The sequence below is a fragment of the Barbus barbus genome (genome assembly GCF_936440315.1).
Source record: "Barbus barbus genome assembly, chromosome: 40".
Lineage (NCBI taxonomy): Eukaryota > Metazoa > Chordata > Actinopteri > Cypriniformes > Cyprinidae > Barbus > Barbus barbus.
Genome location: NC_136718.1, coordinates 18,189,230 through 18,206,894, shown reverse-complemented (window position 1 = coordinate 18,206,894; position 17,665 = coordinate 18,189,230). Strand labels below are relative to the sequence as shown.

General features: G+C 37.4%; 1 protein-coding gene and 1 pseudogene across 2 annotated transcripts in view; one reads left to right on the top strand and one right to left on the bottom strand.

Annotated features, from left to right (window-relative positions):
- Positions 1 to 295: 295 nt before the first annotated feature.
- Positions 296 to 11,744, top strand: LOC306859375 (hormonally up-regulated neu tumor-associated kinase homolog A-like; the record flags this gene model as incomplete). The annotated part of the gene is made up of 10 exons (XM_079400391.1): positions 296 to 511; positions 2,874 to 3,166; positions 5,776 to 5,831; positions 6,297 to 6,435; positions 6,580 to 6,707; positions 7,992 to 8,127; positions 8,236 to 8,413; positions 9,511 to 9,594; positions 9,693 to 9,924; positions 10,999 to 11,744. 10 exons carry the CDS (start codon positions 296 to 298, stop codon positions 11,742 to 11,744), a joined length of 2,208 nt encoding a protein of 735 aa, XP_079256517.1.
- Positions 11,745 to 16,847: 5,103 nt separating this feature from the next.
- LOC306859320 (ethanolaminephosphotransferase 1-like) overlaps positions 16,848 to 17,665 on the bottom strand; it is a 13,907-nt pseudogene continuing 13,089 nt past the window's right edge. The window contains exon 10 of the transcript XR_013786072.1: positions 16,848 to 17,665. This exon is cut by the window's right edge and continues 1,507 nt beyond it. The product of XR_013786072.1 is annotated as an ethanolaminephosphotransferase 1-like (transcript).

Genomic DNA, 17,665 nt, shown 5'->3' with positions numbered 1-17,665 from the left:
TGGACAGAAAAGAGTCAGTCTAGATAAAAAAAAGACAGATAAAGAGAGGTAGATCTGAGGCTAGAGACAAGTAAAAGACAGAAACCTGGTCCCAACACACAGCATATGATTGTGGATCAGCATCTGGACTACAGAAAGAACACATGAGAGGAGCGAAGACTGGATATTCTCCTTCTTGACAGGACAGACAAACACCAACAGCAAAAGAAGAACCAACGAGACCGGCCTCCCTCACACATGCCCTTCCTCTCTCCCCAACCTGTGGATCTGCTAGCAGACGGGCATCACTGGCATCATGCCGGCTGCGTTGAAGTCATCTCTGGATGGGAGCATGACAGATTCAGGGGAGCTGGAGCAGACGGCAACTCCCTGCTTTGGAAAAGTGCCCCGTGACCTGCTCCAAAACTTTCCTCACACTAAGCGTGTGGGCAGCTACCTGGTGGGCAAAATGATCAACAAGGGCTCATTCGCCAAGGTTATGCTGGGCTTGCACATCAGTACAGGAGAGAAGGTAACAGTCTCTTACACGCAGACGCCTGTCAATCAAAGGCACAGTGTCACACACTAAGGGTGTCAGTCATCGGTGCGCTGAAGGGCTGTCATCCATTTTTCATGCTGTCTCGCTCTCTCAGCCTTCATAGCGACTCCGTCTTGCCTAATCTCTGACACGCTCCGCAGTAATAATCCATTCACATGAACACACTAAAACTGTTAGAGACATTTATTGTTATAAAAGGCACTTTATGTTTGGGGGAGGAGGGGTGATCATGAATTGTGCGTTGGCTGTTGATGTTTTGTCACTCAGTAGTATATTCATTTTGGTCATGTAATAGAGCTGATGAATTTTTAGCATACTAAATAGTGTGTATTGTGTACTGGTGACAGATGTTATATCAGTTATAACAGATGTCTTTGTTTGTAATAGATTGTAATGATTTGTAATGGTATGATTGTCATTGTTTCAGTGATTTGCGTTTAGAGCCTGCAGAAATGGTACTTTACAGTTATTTGCTGCAAAATGTTTCACATATGCCTACTTCAGTGTTGTTAGAAGATGAGTGAAAATGATGGTTAAATTTTGTCATGGTATTTTACTTAAATAACGTGAATGTAATTACACTGGAGGAAAAATTATTTGATCCCCTGCTGATTTTGTACGTTTGCCCACGCCAGAAATGATCAGTCTGTAATTTTAATGGTAGGGTTTTTTTTTAACAGTGACAGTATAACAACAAAAAAATCCAGAAAAACACATTTCAAAAAAAGTTATAAATTGATTTGCATTTTAATGAGCGAAATAAGTATTTGACCCCTTCGCAAAACATGACTTGGTACTTGGTGGCTAAACCCTTGTTGGCAATCACAGAGGTCAGACATTTCTTGTAGTTGGTCACCAGGTTTGCACTTATCTCAGGAGGGATTTTGTCCTACTCCTCTTATCCCACACCCACTCGAACCTTCAGCTCCCTCCACAGATTTTCTATGGGATTAAGGTCTGGAGACTGGCTAGGCCACTCTAGGATCTTAATGTGGTTCTTCTTGAGCCACTTCTTTGTTGCCCTGGCTGTGTGTTTTGGGTCATTGTCATGCTGGAATACCCATCCACGACCCATTTCCAATGCCCTGGCTGGCTTCAATGCCCTGGCCCTGACGGTACATGGCTCTGCCCATCGTCCCTTTGATGCGGTGCAGTTGTCCTGTCCCCTTAGCAGAAAAACACCCCCAAAGCATAATGTTTCCACCTCCATGTTTGACAGTGGGGATGGTGTTCTTGGGGTCATAGGCAGAATTCCTCCTCCTCTAAACACTGCGAGTCGAGTTGATGCCAAAGAGCTGGATTTTGGTCTCATCTGACCACAACACTTTCACCCAGTTCTCCTCTGAATCATTGGCAAACTTCAGACGGGCCTGTGCATGTGCATTCTTGAGCAGGGGGACCTTGCGGGCGCTGCAGGATTTCCATCCTTCACGGCGTAGTGTGTTACCAATTGTTTTCTTGGTGACTATGATCCCAGCTGCTTTGAGATCATTGACAAGATGCTTCCGTGTAGTTCTGGGCTGATTCCTCACCGTTCTCATGATCATTGAAACTCCACGAGGTGAGATCTTGCATGGAGCCCCAGACCGAGGGAGATTGACAGTTATTTTGTGTTTCTTTCATTTGCGAATAATCGCACCAACTGTTATCACCAAGCTGCTTGGCGATGGTCTTGTAGCCCCCCAGTATCTCTTATGTTAGTATCATTATAGAATATCTGTTAGATGCCTAGAAATGTTCTAGGGAAATTGGAAAACCTCTGGGTTCATCATGACATAGACAAACAGAGAGAGAGAGAGAAAGAGTCCTCCTCTCCTCACTGTGGTGACCTGAGCTTTCATGGGTCAGTAATTGCGGCCTGTGTGCATGTGTATGTTACCAGCTCTTATACACATCACTGAGCTCTTCCTGACCACTCTGTTTTCCTGAACAGGTTGCTGTGGTGATACATAAGCACACATCACCCCCAGCTCAGTTCTAGAATTTGAGAATGTAAATTATTATCATGCAGTTAAAGAGAGTAAAAGAGACTTTTGTGCCATGCTACAGCTCTGCCATTAAACACTGAAAACAAAACTAAATCACTAACAAATACTATAGACATTTTCTTTGGAGGAAAAATATCCCATAGAATCAAGTGAGATCTTTTGAATATTTTTTCCTCCTAGACCTCACTGAGATTAATAAAATTGATTAAATAGAGTAAATACAGTCATCCACTTCTCAAACTTACTGTATATCTTAATTTCTTCTAATAAATTTTAAGAGAAACATCTGAGACAAAGTTAATACTAAAATGACACATAATGACTCTGTTTCTCTCACTGTCTGTCAGGTGGCGATCAAGGTGATAGATAAGAAAAAGGCTCGTCAGGATTCATACGTTTTAAAAAACATGAAGCGCGAACCCCGGATTCACCAGCTGATCCGCCACCCGAACATCGTCTTGCTGCTGGAGACGTTGGAGACGGAGAACTGCTACTACATGGCCATGGAGCTGTGCGGAGGAGGAGACCTTATGGATCGAATCTGTGAACTCAAACGGCTGGAGGAGAAAGAGGTCCGCAGGTACACCCGCCAGATACTGTCTGCAGTGGAACACCTGCACCGGCACGGGATAGTTCACAGGTAATGAGTGGAAATTCTTGCACAATGACACAACTGGACCCACAAAAATGAAGTGTTGAGATCATATAGTTTGTAAGGGATGTAGGGATAGTGGGGTAGCTAGGAAAAAAATAAAGGAAAATGCTGAGAGGGTGCTAAGCTGTATAGCGGATTCTAGTTATAAGAGCCTTAAAATAATGAAGTGCCGTGTGTCATAGATGAGAGAAGTGTGTGTGAAAAGGGATGAAAGCAAAGAGCAAGCATATGTGTGTTGGTCTGGGGATTTTTTCAATTGGGGAAATTCCAATAAATAAATAAAAACTATTCAATATTATTAATTTAAAATTGTTTCTCTTTAGCATCTTATATTAATAATAAGAAAAATATTAATGGTTTTAATTTTTAGAGTGTTATATAATTCATTTATAAATTAGTTTTCTCAGTATCAAATATATCAAAATGTAAAATGTTATAAAATGTTATAAAATGTTAAATAAATTAGTTGTTTATTCATTAGTTCATCAATAAATACATTTTTGTCTTATAGTGTTAGAATTAATCTGTAGTATGTATAATTAGATATACATGTAAATATCAAAAATATAGAAAATAAAAACATTATAAGAGTGTGTATGGGTTTACTTTGCTATAATTTGGTGAAACATTTTAAATGTAATACATTAAAGATTATCAATACAAGTAATTATTAATAATAAGTATTATAATAAACATTATTTAAAAAAAACTGAGTTCCAATTAAATTTGATATATTTGTTGATATTTTAATTTATAATTTTACATATTTGTTTATAAAATTACTATCCCGATAATATAAATGCATTTTTTTTTTTATATAATACAATTAACAACACCTTGTGTTTTTTAGGGGAAGATTTGAGTTAGTCTGTACTAGTATAATTAAATTAATGTATAATTATAAAAACTAATTATATAATATAAAAACAATAGAAGTTTAAGGTATGTCCTCGTTAATGTGTGTGTGTGTGTGTGTGTGTGTGTGTGTAGTTCTTTTGGTCTGGCAGTGAAGCCTAATTGAGGCAAGAGTGGGAATGCCATTAGCTTCTCATGACATCATGAGCCAGAGCCACTATGGTTAACACATCATTCACTGACTTCCTTACTAATGGAGTCCCAGGATGAAGCTTCATAACGCTGGGGTCTGTGTCACACACAATCCCCTCAGTAAAGGGCCTTTATTAAAGTATGTCAAGGATCAAAGGATGTTCATCAGGCTACACGCACATACACACACACACACTTGACTACCCGCGGGGTTAGTCAACATATACAGTCCCTATGGTAACGAAGGGAGCATGTGGGTTCATGTCCATTTCAGTTCAAAAGTTCACCCACTTCGAATGGCATTAATCAACCCAAATCAAACTAGTTTATCAGCTGGCTCCACAAACACTCACTTTATGCCTTTGAGTCTGTCTCTGCTAACCTCTCTGTACGACAAACATTAATAATACCCCAAAAATCCAGTCAAACTGCTGGACAGCGGTCCAGTTTTCCCCTAATACACGTCATGTCTGTCAGAGAACTTTAAGATGGGCAGATTTAAAATAGTTTTTCAACTTTTCTTTGTACTTTGGACATTTTAGGGACGGCGTCTGTATGTGTGTGCGAGTTGAGGAACATTAGGCCGCCCATTGGGCTTTGAGATGTCAGCCATGTCAGTAAAAATGGAGAGAAATGAAAATAACTTTGAGGGCTATGATATTTTTATAGGCTTTTCATACAATTTCATATTAAATGTGAGGAGCGTGCAGTCGTCAAAGTGAGTGTTTATTATGAAGTGGAAAGAAAGGGAGAAGGCGGGAGTAAGATAAAAGTAGAGGGGAGAGCGTAAAAGTAAAACTTGGCAGAATGACTGAACATCCTGGACCACCAAGCTGTGATATCACCAACAATAAGTCTCGTAGCTCTGTTCTTTAATACAAATCCCCTTTTAATCACATTTTTCATTACATTTTGTGTGCTGCTAGAGGTTCTTGGCTGGTCATGTATTTCCACACATGAAGTGAGGTGATCTGAGTTCCCCTTTCAGCTGGACCCATATAGGTGTTTGTATATATGTACAGTATATGTGAACAGTTGAACTTGGATCCCAAAGTATGAGAACATGAGTAAAAATGCATCTATTTTGAATTCTTTTTTTTTTTTTTTTGTTTAATACACTGTATTATCATAATTAAAAGTGAAAAGTTAAGAGTGAAAGTTGGTCCTAAAAGTATTTTGTGCTTCTATGGAGAACAGTGTTGTTATTGTTAACTAAAACTACTAAAAATTAGCTTTCGGTGAGAATAAATTACGAACACTAGATGTTTATAATCTAAACTAAAATGAAGAATCGACACTGAAATGAAAATTAAAAAGGTTGCTAGTACTAAAATTCCTTAAAATAAAATGTAAATAAAAATTCAATGGAAATACAAAAAACAATAAATAAAATGACAAAAGCACATAATGTAACACTACTAAAACTTAAACTAACATTAAAATGACTAGGTTTAGAGTGTGGTATCAGAATTTTGGTCCCTACTGTATGTGTGTGTGTTTTTTTTAACTAACCTCCTTCATCTCTGAATTTTGTGTTTGTTCACTAGGGACTTGAAGATTGAGAACTTCCTGCTGGATGAGCACAACAACATTAAGATAGTAGGTGAGTGTGACTAGTCTTTTGACCCTTTTTACATAAATGTACATCTTTTAATCTGAGGAAAGTAAAGCTTGACCTTTGACCTCTGAGAATGACCAACCATTATGGTTACAGTAGTGTAAACAAACGTAAGCACACAGGAGGCACATCTCATTTACAATCACTTCACTTTTATCCAAAGCCACTTACAAATGAGGAATATCACAACTCATGATATGGTCCTAATCGCTGCGGTGTGACTGAATGAGTTAGTTCCATGGTTCTCTGTCTCCTTCATCCTTGTATTCATCATGTATTTCATTGCAGGCTTCTGAAATCTGTATGATTTGTATATTATTAAAGCCTAATTTCAAAAATGTCTTCGAAAGATAAAAGCTTCTTATAATTAGTCTTCATATGTATCAGAAACTGTAGACAGTATAATGTGCTTGTATGCATGGACACTAATATGAGTGTGTTTGTGTGCAGACTTTGGTCTGAGTAACACCCTGAAGGCAGATGCTCTCTCTCTGGAGCTGCTGAACACTCAGTGTGGCAGTCCTGCTTACGCGGCTCCTGAACTGCTGGCCCACAGGAAGTACGGGCCTAAAGTGGATGTGTGGTCTGTGTAAGTACACAAAGTTTATGCGTATGTCTTCCAGCATATGTATGTAGTATACGTTAACCTTTTTTTTTTTTTTTTTTTTAATGAAGATGGGTTTCTTTTTTTATGCTGGCTGTTGATGAAGATTGTGTGTGTGTTTCTGTGTAGGGGTGTGAGCATGTTTGCCATGTTGACTGGCACGCTGCCATTTACGGTGGAGCCCTTCAATATTAAGCAGCTTCATCTGAAAATGGTGAATGGAGAAATCAGTCCGATACCATCAGACATCAGCAAAGGTAAAGTAAACACACTTTCCCTTGATTTATTTCCATTGACTTTCTAAATAATGTTTACATGGACGCCAAAAACCTAACCCTCACAGAAATATGTTTGCATTTTCATCAAAATAAGCAGTTTTCTTCATGTGGGCAATATATATACAGTATATATATTTTACACACATCCTTTACCATTCAAAAGATTTTTGTATTTGAAAATGTTTACTTTTATTTAGCAAGAATGCAAAAAATTAAAAGTCACAGTAATATATATTTTAGATTTTTTTTTATTATATATCATATTGTATATTTAGATTTTAAATAAAATTTTTGATCAAATAAATGCCACCTTGATGATAATAAGAAACTTCTTTCAAAAACATTCAAAGAAATCTTACTGACCCCACACATATTCATACTCTTTAAGATTTATTCCCAAAGGGTTCTACATCAAGACGAGATACAGAAAGAGAGCGTTAGAAAGAAAGAGAGATAAAAGGTGTGGAGAGCAGTGGTACATTTCAAAGTGTCTTCTTCTCAGAGATCATCTGATCCGGCACATTAATATTAATTATCATGAATATTAATAACAGAGTATATTCACCAGTCGCAAAAATCGCTGCCCTACAAACATGATGATGCAAAACGTCTGCTAGTGGAACAGAACCCGGCCAGGTTTCCTGATTGGGTTGCAGATTGCACTAGATCATTACGTAATTTGTACATTACGTATGGTGAATTACCTCTTGTTTCTCTGAACCAGCACATGCATTGTTTATTAAAAAGAAGAACATCACAGTGAAGGAAACATTTAATGGTACAGATGCAATTTGTAGTTACTAATACAGTCATTGCTGTGGATAAAGTATGGTGGAAATGAACTATCATAGAAGCTTACGGTATGCCATTTTGTGAGTTTTGTTGGTATCCTGGGGCTGCCTGTAATGGCAGACTAAGTGAATGAGTAAATGTGATCGTCACTGTCTACTGACACAAACACTACCTTCACCTCAGTACACACACACACACACACACAGCACGGTGCCAAACCGACACTTTGATCTGTGAAGTCTTCCCCCCCAGGTTGACAAGGTGGAACAGGGGAGCAAAGTACTTCTTAAATCTGATCTGCCCTTCTGTAAGAGAAACCTTGAGAAGTTCAGTCTGGGTCGGACACACACATATACACTCACTCCTCTGACAAATCAGTGTTGAGATCTTCTGTGTAAGGTTAAAACAGAGTTTTGAGAATCATTCAGCAGTGTCAAGATGTCAGTGTTCTCGTTCTTTATTTCTCTCTAGCGGCTGTACAGTTTGTCTTGTCTCTGCTGGAGCCAGAACCAGCAAAAAGGCCAACAATAAAAGCAGCAATGGAGGAAAAATGGTTGAATGAGGGTTATGCCAAAAGACCCCTTCATACTGTCACTCATAAAAACAGGTATCTGTAAAAAGAAATCTAATTCTAACACAAAAAGACACAAACATCTTGAAAAATCAATTTAGCATTTCCTGATATCTGTATATGTGGTTCTTTATTACTTTTTAGGCTGCGTCCTGAGGATCTGAACACAGCTGTGTTAAACTACATGACTGAATCTCTAGGTTACGGTCTATCTGATATCATCCACACTGTCACCAGTAACAAGCCGTCAAACATTTTGGCTTGCTACCATCTACTGCTGAAAAAACTCACCAGACATCAGAAAGTAGTGAGGACCATGAAAGTAAAATGATACACGCTTGATTTGTGCATAAAGATTTTAATGTTTTCAAAAGAAGTGTCTTATGCTCACCAAGGTTACATTTATTTGGTTACATTTGATCAAAAATACAATAAAAACTGTTATACTGTCAAATATTATTACTATTTGAAATTACTGTTCAACTGTTTTAAAATATTATTTATTTCTGTGATGGCAAAGCTGATTTTTTCATTTCATAACTTTTCCTCTACACTAAACTGTGATACATTTTTTTTCAGGATTTTTTGATGAATAGAAAATTCAAAAGAGCATTATGAATGTTTTACTGTTTATGCTGAATAAAAGTTAATAATTTCTTTAAAAAAATATATTTAGTATTAAAATTTATATTTAGTTTTTTTTTCCCCGATATAGGTCAGTGTCAGCCTATACTGGATATTAAATTTAATATGACATTTAATCTTAAATGTAATCTTTAAAATACTAATAATTAATACTAATAATGTTAAATGTAATCTTTATCAAATCTCAACATACATACAATATACCCCCGGTTTCACAGACAAGGCTTAAGCTAGTCCCAGACTAACATGCAAGTTTGAGCTGTCTATACTGAAAATATCTTGCTCTGACATATCTTAAAATATGTCAGTGTCATTGTTCTGTGTCAAGAAGCACTCCTGTAATGTTTTCTTCTAAGGCATTTTTGTAAAAGTTGCTTAAATATCTTAATTTAACTAAGGCCTAGTCCTGGCTTAAGCTAAGCACCGTTTGTGAAACCAGGCCATAATGTTGTAATGCCTAAACTCCCATAAAGCATTTAAAATGATTAATTTTAGCATTTTATTTTTACTATATTCACACAATATAATATTGAATTTTAATTTCAAAGCATTTATCTGTTTATCTATAATTTATCAATTTATTAACCATAACATGAAAAAAAAATCAGTATTTTAAAACTGATGCATCCTTAAATACAAGTATGTTTATCAGCATTTCTTTTGTCCTGCATCTTGGAGGAGAAAACTGATCACAATACATGCTATATGATGCCTTCTAGGCTGGCTAATTGTTAGGCTTTGGATCATAGCTAACATGTCAATGATTGTCCTCAGAGAGAAGAGAACAGTGAGTGGAATCTTCTGAACAAGGGCTTGTCGAGAGGGAGAAGCAACGCTAGTGCAAAGAGTCAGCAGCAGGTGAACCATCCAGCTATACTTCTCTATCCAAGAATTCCATCTTATGTCTACAATGATCATGTAATCACAAAACATTTAACAAACTATTTCTTCACTAGTCTCCTCAGAGTGACACAGCCAATGAGAGGAGTTCAAGGCAGGCCAGTAAGACCCAGAGGAGCCAATCACAGGACAGAGATGCCCAGAGTGGCTCGAAAAGGACAGCGGAGACCATCAGACCAAAGCAGCAAAGCCTAGCGGACAGAGCAGATTCCCCCTCCTCCCTGCCCGTTGATACAGCTAATGAGATTGCCATACTGGTTGAGACACAAGATGAGCTGATTCCTAAGGGTAATATTAATTTCTTATATCACTAAGAGAGTGCTGCAATGATGGTGTATTTTTGTAGGCCAACCAGATAATCAATTAACAAACCTTTTCTGAATTTTGAAGCCTAAATACAATTGTCAGAAGTAAAATGCTGAAGTTAGGCCATAAACAAAATACACCACGATTGTACAACTTCAACATCACCACCACTAAGATGACTCTTTCAGTCTTTTCATCTTAAAATCTAGAAGTTGGAAAGCTTGAATGAGAAGATGAGTTTACCTGTTTGGCAGGATGCCGTTTAAGTCCCTATTAACCTCTGTGGTCCTATTTAGCAACCTTTTTTTAAGACATGAAAAATTACAAGTGGGGTATTACTGGTGTATTTTATAGAATTTAAAAAAAGAAGAAAAAAATCCATTGGCGCAGTCTTCATGTTCTAGCTAGAGTGGGGGAAATAACCAAACAACACATTCATCCAGATGACTGGACGGAGCAAAAGAATCAATGTGAACCTCGTTAAAAGTTGTTAAATACAGCTACACCAGCCAGGACTTCTTCTAGACGTACTGAATAAGAACGTCCTAGTTAAAGCTGCCAGATCCAACAAAAAATGACTGGCACTCAAGATTTTGCGTAGTCTAATAAAGGAACAAACTTTTTTTTTTGCCTATTTAAGGAGATTTTTGTTTAGTATAAAATGTGATTTTAACCTACTAGCCTGTTACTCGTTTCATTATAATTCATAGTCTGAATAGGTCCTTTGAAGTAAGTTACATTGTGCCCTATCACTTGAACCTGGGCAATTACTTGAGGGCCCAGAACTGGTTATCTTTAACAAAGCTTATTGATGATGATTTAAAGCATGTTATCATCCAATCATCATCAATATCTACATAGTCTAATAGTAGTACATTTATCTCTCACACACATGTCCAGCACTGTCCCACAAAATCACATCTACTGTCCTGTAAAATGGCAATAACCAAATGGTCACCCTATTTAGGACCCATACTATATTAAAACTTGGGTTTAATTTAAAAATTCATACAATGCATACTCAGCTGACAGCATTTGTATATGTGTATATTTCAGTCTTAACTTTTGGTGAGAAGGAGATGCTTTGTGTCTCACCGCCTAAGTGTTCCTGCAGAGAGGGGAGTGGCACCAAACTCTGGGACTCCGCCCCTTGTGATGCCACTGTAACTATAGACACCTCTAGAGACTCCCAGACAACGAAAACATCAATCAAACCACATGATCTGAGACCGGCTTACTCTGACAAATATCAAGTGCTGGAATATGAACATCAGCCTGATGACAAGTTAGAGAAGTTGCAGACATTCTACTCTGACAAAGGGGCTTCTCCCAGAACGGGACAGCGCTTTAAGGATCTATTAATGGCCATAGAAGAGAAAACCTACAATGCTCGCCACCTCAGCGCCATGGAAAGCACAACAGAAACCTCCCCTTTACCTCGACTACGTCACACTGGAATGCTGAAGGAAGCCATGCCTAGAAAAGTCACTTGGGTCGGTCTTACATGCCACACAACGCCTGACACTTTCTTAGTAAATGGCTCCAAACCACCATTATTTCCATCTCAGAGACAACAAGCTCTCGTCATTAAAAACCTGAGACATGCAAAGGAGAAGAGGAACACAGGAACGGGAGGGGGAGGAGGGATCGGTATCCCCAGTAATACAGCGAAAAGAAACTCTGTTCAGTTGCGAACAGCTACGCAGCGCAGAGTCACGGACCTCAATTTACCAATGCTTCCGTCTGCTTTACAAAACAAATCTGACAAAAAGACAGAAATACTCAGAATGGATTTCGGGTGACATTTGAGGCCTTCCCAAAGGGAATATGCTGGGTTCAATACAAGTCAGGTTCAGTCGACTGCATTTGTGACTTAATGTCGATTACCACAAAACAAATAATTTTGATTCATCCCTCATTTAAGGCAAGACACTACAGGCAAAACCATAGTTTTTTATGCACTGGGCAATTTTGCATCCCTAACATGTCAAGACTAGTGGAAAGAAAGCATTCAAAATACAGTACAAAAATACAGTGTTTATATTACTACACTCTGTTTGCATCTGTTGATTTCAATGACAGTACATATCTTTTTTTTATGTTTATGTGTGCTTTTCTCACACCCAAATCACTACAACAGAGTAAAAAGACAAGTAAGATACAAATAATACAGTATATAATACAAAATAAGACAATATAAAACAGGGATCCTCAAATCTGGCCCACAAAATCCACTTTCCTGCAGAGTTTAGCTCTAACCCTATTCAAACACACCTGAGCTTGCTAATCATTGTCTTCAGAATCATTAGAAAATCACAGGTAGATAAGTTTTATCAGGGTTGAAGCTAAACTATGCAGTGCATTGGCCCTCCAGGGCAAGATTTGAGGAACCCTGATATAAAATAAATCAATACCCTAATCAGCAGCTGTCACTTAATCATGGGCGTGTTTAAAGGCCATTTTCTCGAGTCTCAAGTTTTTCAGTACACCAAACAACTTCTCAGTTTTATTCCTGTCTATATCTCTCTGTTTTTGCAGAGAAGTTTGTTCATATGTCACCCGCCTGGTTCATATACAATTTTATTCCTAAAAACATGGTCAAATGATTTTTTTTTCTGGCTTTTGACAATATTTTGTGATGAAATGATAGATAAAAAAATAGATATTCAAATCCCTCTCTACAAAAACCTTTAACGTTTATATATATTATCTAATTAAATATGCGCTAATTTACATTTCTCAAACCGAAATCTGTCATGTTCAAAATTCTTGTTACATTTTGTTGATGTTTATATATAATGTATATATAATGTTTATACAAAATGTAACAAGAATTTTGAACATGACAGATTTCGATTTGAGAAATGTAAATTAGCGCATATTTAATTACATAAAATTTTTCATAAAAATTTCATAACAATTTTCTTAAAGTACTGTGATTAATAAGGTTAAAACCTTTACCTTACTCACCTGTAGTGTTTTGTCCTAAATTCACTTTCACTGTAAGTGCCTCTCTAATTTATTTGTGGTAATCAACATTAAGCCAGTTACTGACAATACGCTATATGCTTCAGGAAGAAGAATGAGTTACGATATGCTATCATATTAAAATCAACATCTCTTGATCCCATTACCTCCCCCCTTGCCCTCCATTCTTGTTTTCCTACCCTAATCCCTTGGTCTCAGGACAATTTGACTACTCTTGAGTTTCTTAATTGTCTGGTTGGGATTTGACTGATGCCTATTGTAGGTTTTAAGCTGCTATCATGTTTCTCGCTTTATGAATGAATGCATCTCAATGGCATCACTAAACTATGCCAGTCGGTGCCAAAGGATGAGGATCCATAAGCCAGCTTGTGAAGAATATGGCTAATATAATTGAAGTATTATATTGGCTTTGTGTTTGATGCTTACAGTACAATAAATTAGGAAACTATTATTTAGGAATGTGGCAATGTAATTTTGGTACATTTTTTTTTTTTAGTTTTTACAACTTATCTTACAAATAAATTGACAGGATACACAAAACTGGAGTGCTCGTCTAATTGTAGACATCTAATTAGGCTGATTAAAGGGTGGGTGTGTTTAAATGAGCAACTGTGTTGTGGCTGCTCCCCATTGGCCAGAAGGGTTTTGAATAATGGACATGTATAGGAATCTTTCCCTCTTTTCAGATGGTGAGGAGCTCATGAATTATGAACACTTTGTTTTGGTACACGATATGGTGCTGAGGGGGCTTGGCCTTTGTGTGTGCGTGTATAGATATGTGTGCTGGAGAGAAATTGATCCGAAGTGAGTGTGGCATGTCTGCACCTCAACTCAGACTTGTAACCACATAATTCCCAAAGAGCCAAGCCAGACACTTAAGTATCCTGTGATTTTATATAATCTATCGTTTTTTTCATCAGTTTGTATAAATTTGCTTGCATTAGGTAACAACATAACACAACCAAGCTGCATCTGCAAACAAATGCGTCTTTCTCCAAATTAACTTCACGTTTTTAGCCTTTTTCCAAAACTATTTTTAACCCATTTTGATGTCAATATGATTTTTAATAAATGTACATTACTGTCCAAAATTCTTTATTCTAAAAAGGATTAATTTATTTAAACATAAATCAACAACAAAAAAACAGTAAAAGCAGTAATTTTGTTAAAACTATTATTAAGGTTCAATATAACTGTTTTATATTTGAATTTATTTTAAAATGTAATTTATTCCTCTGAATTTTCAGCAGCCATTACTCCAGTCGTCAGTGTCACGTGGTCCTTCAGAAATCATTCCAATATGCTGATTTTGTTCTCAAACTAAATCTGCAACATTATGACTGTCTGTACTATCACTTTGATCAATTTAATGTCCAGAAATACATCAAGCAGTGGTCTGACCTCAAATAGACCAATGACCTAATGTCTGGACATTACCAGGGTGCTGCCATTACCTCCAAGACAATCCCATCAGTCTCTGCTTTAATTAAACACACCATAGAGAATAAGAACTAATATGTACCACCTCAGTGACTTAACTAGAGGGACGCTACAGGGGTATCTTACTGTACCGAGCAACCCAGTGATGAAGAGGCACATCACCTCAGTTCTGTGGTAAGATCACATCAATGCATTAAACCCTTGAGACAGCCCGGAACAGAACATCAGAACCCGTCCAGTCTCTGAGAGAGTTGCATTTGCAGTCAATTAATTTGGCATATGATTTTATCCAAAGCAACTCGCATTACATTCAAAGTATACATTACATTTTTAAAACATAATTTTGTGCTTTTTCTGGGAATTGAACCACGACCGTGGCATTGCAAAGGGTATGTTCTACTACTGTTTGAGCTTCAGGAATGTTAATAACAGTTTATCCAGTGGCCTGTGTCCAGAGTGACCAGGCACCCGTGAAGCCCAATCTTGCCTTAAACAAGCCCAAACTCGCCTAACACCAAACAGCATAAATCATTAGTCAAACTTGGACATTATAGACCGGACTTTAATAGTTTGTGTTAACTGGTCTGACTAACGATTTCTATAATACATATGTTTCTATGAGTATAATTAGAAATAAATAATTATAATAATAATTATATTCACTATCCCATGACAATTCTGTGAGACAAAATGCATAATAATCTAGAATTAAATGCCAAAATGAATGTCTAATTTGATGAGCAACTATGTCAAACCACCCTATCTTGTTTAATTTTTAAAGGCCCACGTGGTCGTTTGGTGAACTGAAGGGTCGCGCGGCGTTTAAACCGTACCTGGAGTTTATCGTCACTGATTAATCCCGGTTTGAATAAAAGATGCGTGCCGGAGCTTCTGGGTCAAGCAGAAGTGCCACCACACGAGGCTAACAGTAACTCAGGTAAAACTTAGCAAAACGACATGCATTAGTGCACGAGGCGGGAAACACGTCTTCAAGTTCAAAAATTTCTGTGTAACTTGAGGTGCGTCAGAGGCTGGACTGTCAGCACCTCGCCCTGACTCGCGTTTCCCAGGAAATAGCGGCTATACACCGTCCTTCTCCGGTTTCTAATGACGTGCATGCATTATTGAGCGCGCTCTCCTGGTCCCGCTCGAGGCACCGGGTCAGCCACGCACAAAACGGACGGCGCTCCAGGAACATTACACTGTCGCTGTCTTTGTTTAATTCATGCAACCTCCGATTAACTGTCAGTTAGGACCAGGACTATCCCGACTGTAACAACACTGCCACACGGGTGTTAAAGCACTTCAATAATACATATAATTACTAAATATGGGTTAAAATACACCATAATAAAAACTGTCGCGCTGGACTGCATCACACCAAGACTTTTCAGCGGCTAAAATACATGTGGAATGTCACAGCTCACTAAAGCCAAACAAGAAGATCAGTGCTTACTGCTAACACTTTTGTAACAAATGTAGATCTACCTATCTATCTGTGTGTATTTATATTATACACACACGTGAACTAGTCCAAATGATTTAGATGTGGTGTAATAACAGCCCAGAATCGTTAGACTAAACGTAAATTTACATTTACAATTATGCATCTGCTTCTACTAAATGCATAAATGTAAATATCTCAGGATCATAAAACTTCATAGAACATCACAGAGCTACTCAGACATAACATATCCAGATTCGACATAGATTGCTAGGGGGGCAGTCGTGGCCTAATGGTTAGAGAGTCGGTTCAATAGGCTACTGGCAGGGATTGTTGGTTGGGGGAGTGAACACATGGGACACCACTTGGCCACATGCCATGTCCTTTTCTTTTCAAAAGTCAAAGCACACATATACTTGCAAAATTTCACAACTGTTATAGGCTATTCTATAATCCAGCAGCTCATGATGTTTTCAGTGTCTCTCGGAGCAGCCGAGTTCACAGTAAATTAAGAAAACTTCATCTCTGCATGTGCGGAGTTTAATGTGCATTTGGAAGCACAATGTACACATATTTGACAACATTTTTAGGTTTAACCAACATAAGTTAATGCAAAATTTAAGATACTGTGAGTTCACTTCAAATGAATATTTTAAATCTAAGGGGTTTGGCTGACAAAAAACGTTGGGGAACTCCTGAATGAGGCGAAAGGGCACAATGTCTACTTGGTTCTCTCAAAACTCACTTACACATTTAGCATGTCCTCTACTGGGATACAACTTTTATTTATATATATATATATATATATATATATATATATATATATATATATATTTATATGCCTTATGCAATGGAAAATTACCAAAATGTTCAATGCGATGGTATTCTCTTTTACAGTAAGGGTTAATTCCATGAAACAAAAATTAGTGGTGCACTATTCAATACCTGAAACACACAAGCTGTACTGTGCCTCTGAGTGAAATCCTGCCTGTCCTGGGACTGGGGTGTCAAAATCTGCAATAGGACAAAATGATACTGTGGATACACTTACATTTAATGGGGCAGCACAAGAAGATAATGTTACATGGCTGGATTTTGTTTTACAATATGCAGAGGTTTAAGAGGTTTCATCCCACTTTAGATTAAAAACAAAAAAGTAAAATTTGCTTGTTCTCCAAAGCATCACACAAATGCTGTTATACAGTACTTGATAGTCCTCCTGCAACAAAAACTGTCACATTTAAGAGGGATGTTTAGTTTAAAAATTATAATAACAGTAACACAAACATTAAGCAGCCACACTGGCAGCAGCCTCCTTTGATATTCTGGGCACTAAAAAACTTCAAATGTGCTGATTTGCGTAGTGAATTTGACCCTCGGAGGAACTACCATCAGACTCTAAACAAAAATATAAAGTTCTACTGCAGAAAAAAGCGCCATCTGCTGGCTAAAAGCTTTCTGATCTAAATTTAGCAGGAGTGCCCTTAGAAATGTCATTACACATTCTTTAACAAATAATATATTGTAAACGTGTACTGGACAAGAATTAGATAATGACATAACAAAGAAAGAATTTACTTGGGATATAGCAGTTAAAGTTCTTTATCCATGAAATTTCTCAGTTCATGTGAAACAGAAGGTTTTTAGATAAGAATTATGAATCCCATTATATTATGGAGATAAAATAATAAAAGCAAGCTGAACAACAACACAGTGTTATAACAACATGAATAGACTGTACATGTTTAAACATCAATAGATGTCTCATCTCAGAGAAACAGACTATATGGAGGCATGAGGTTTCCAGAGTGAGTGTATAAGTGTAAAACATGCACAGATATATACATACAG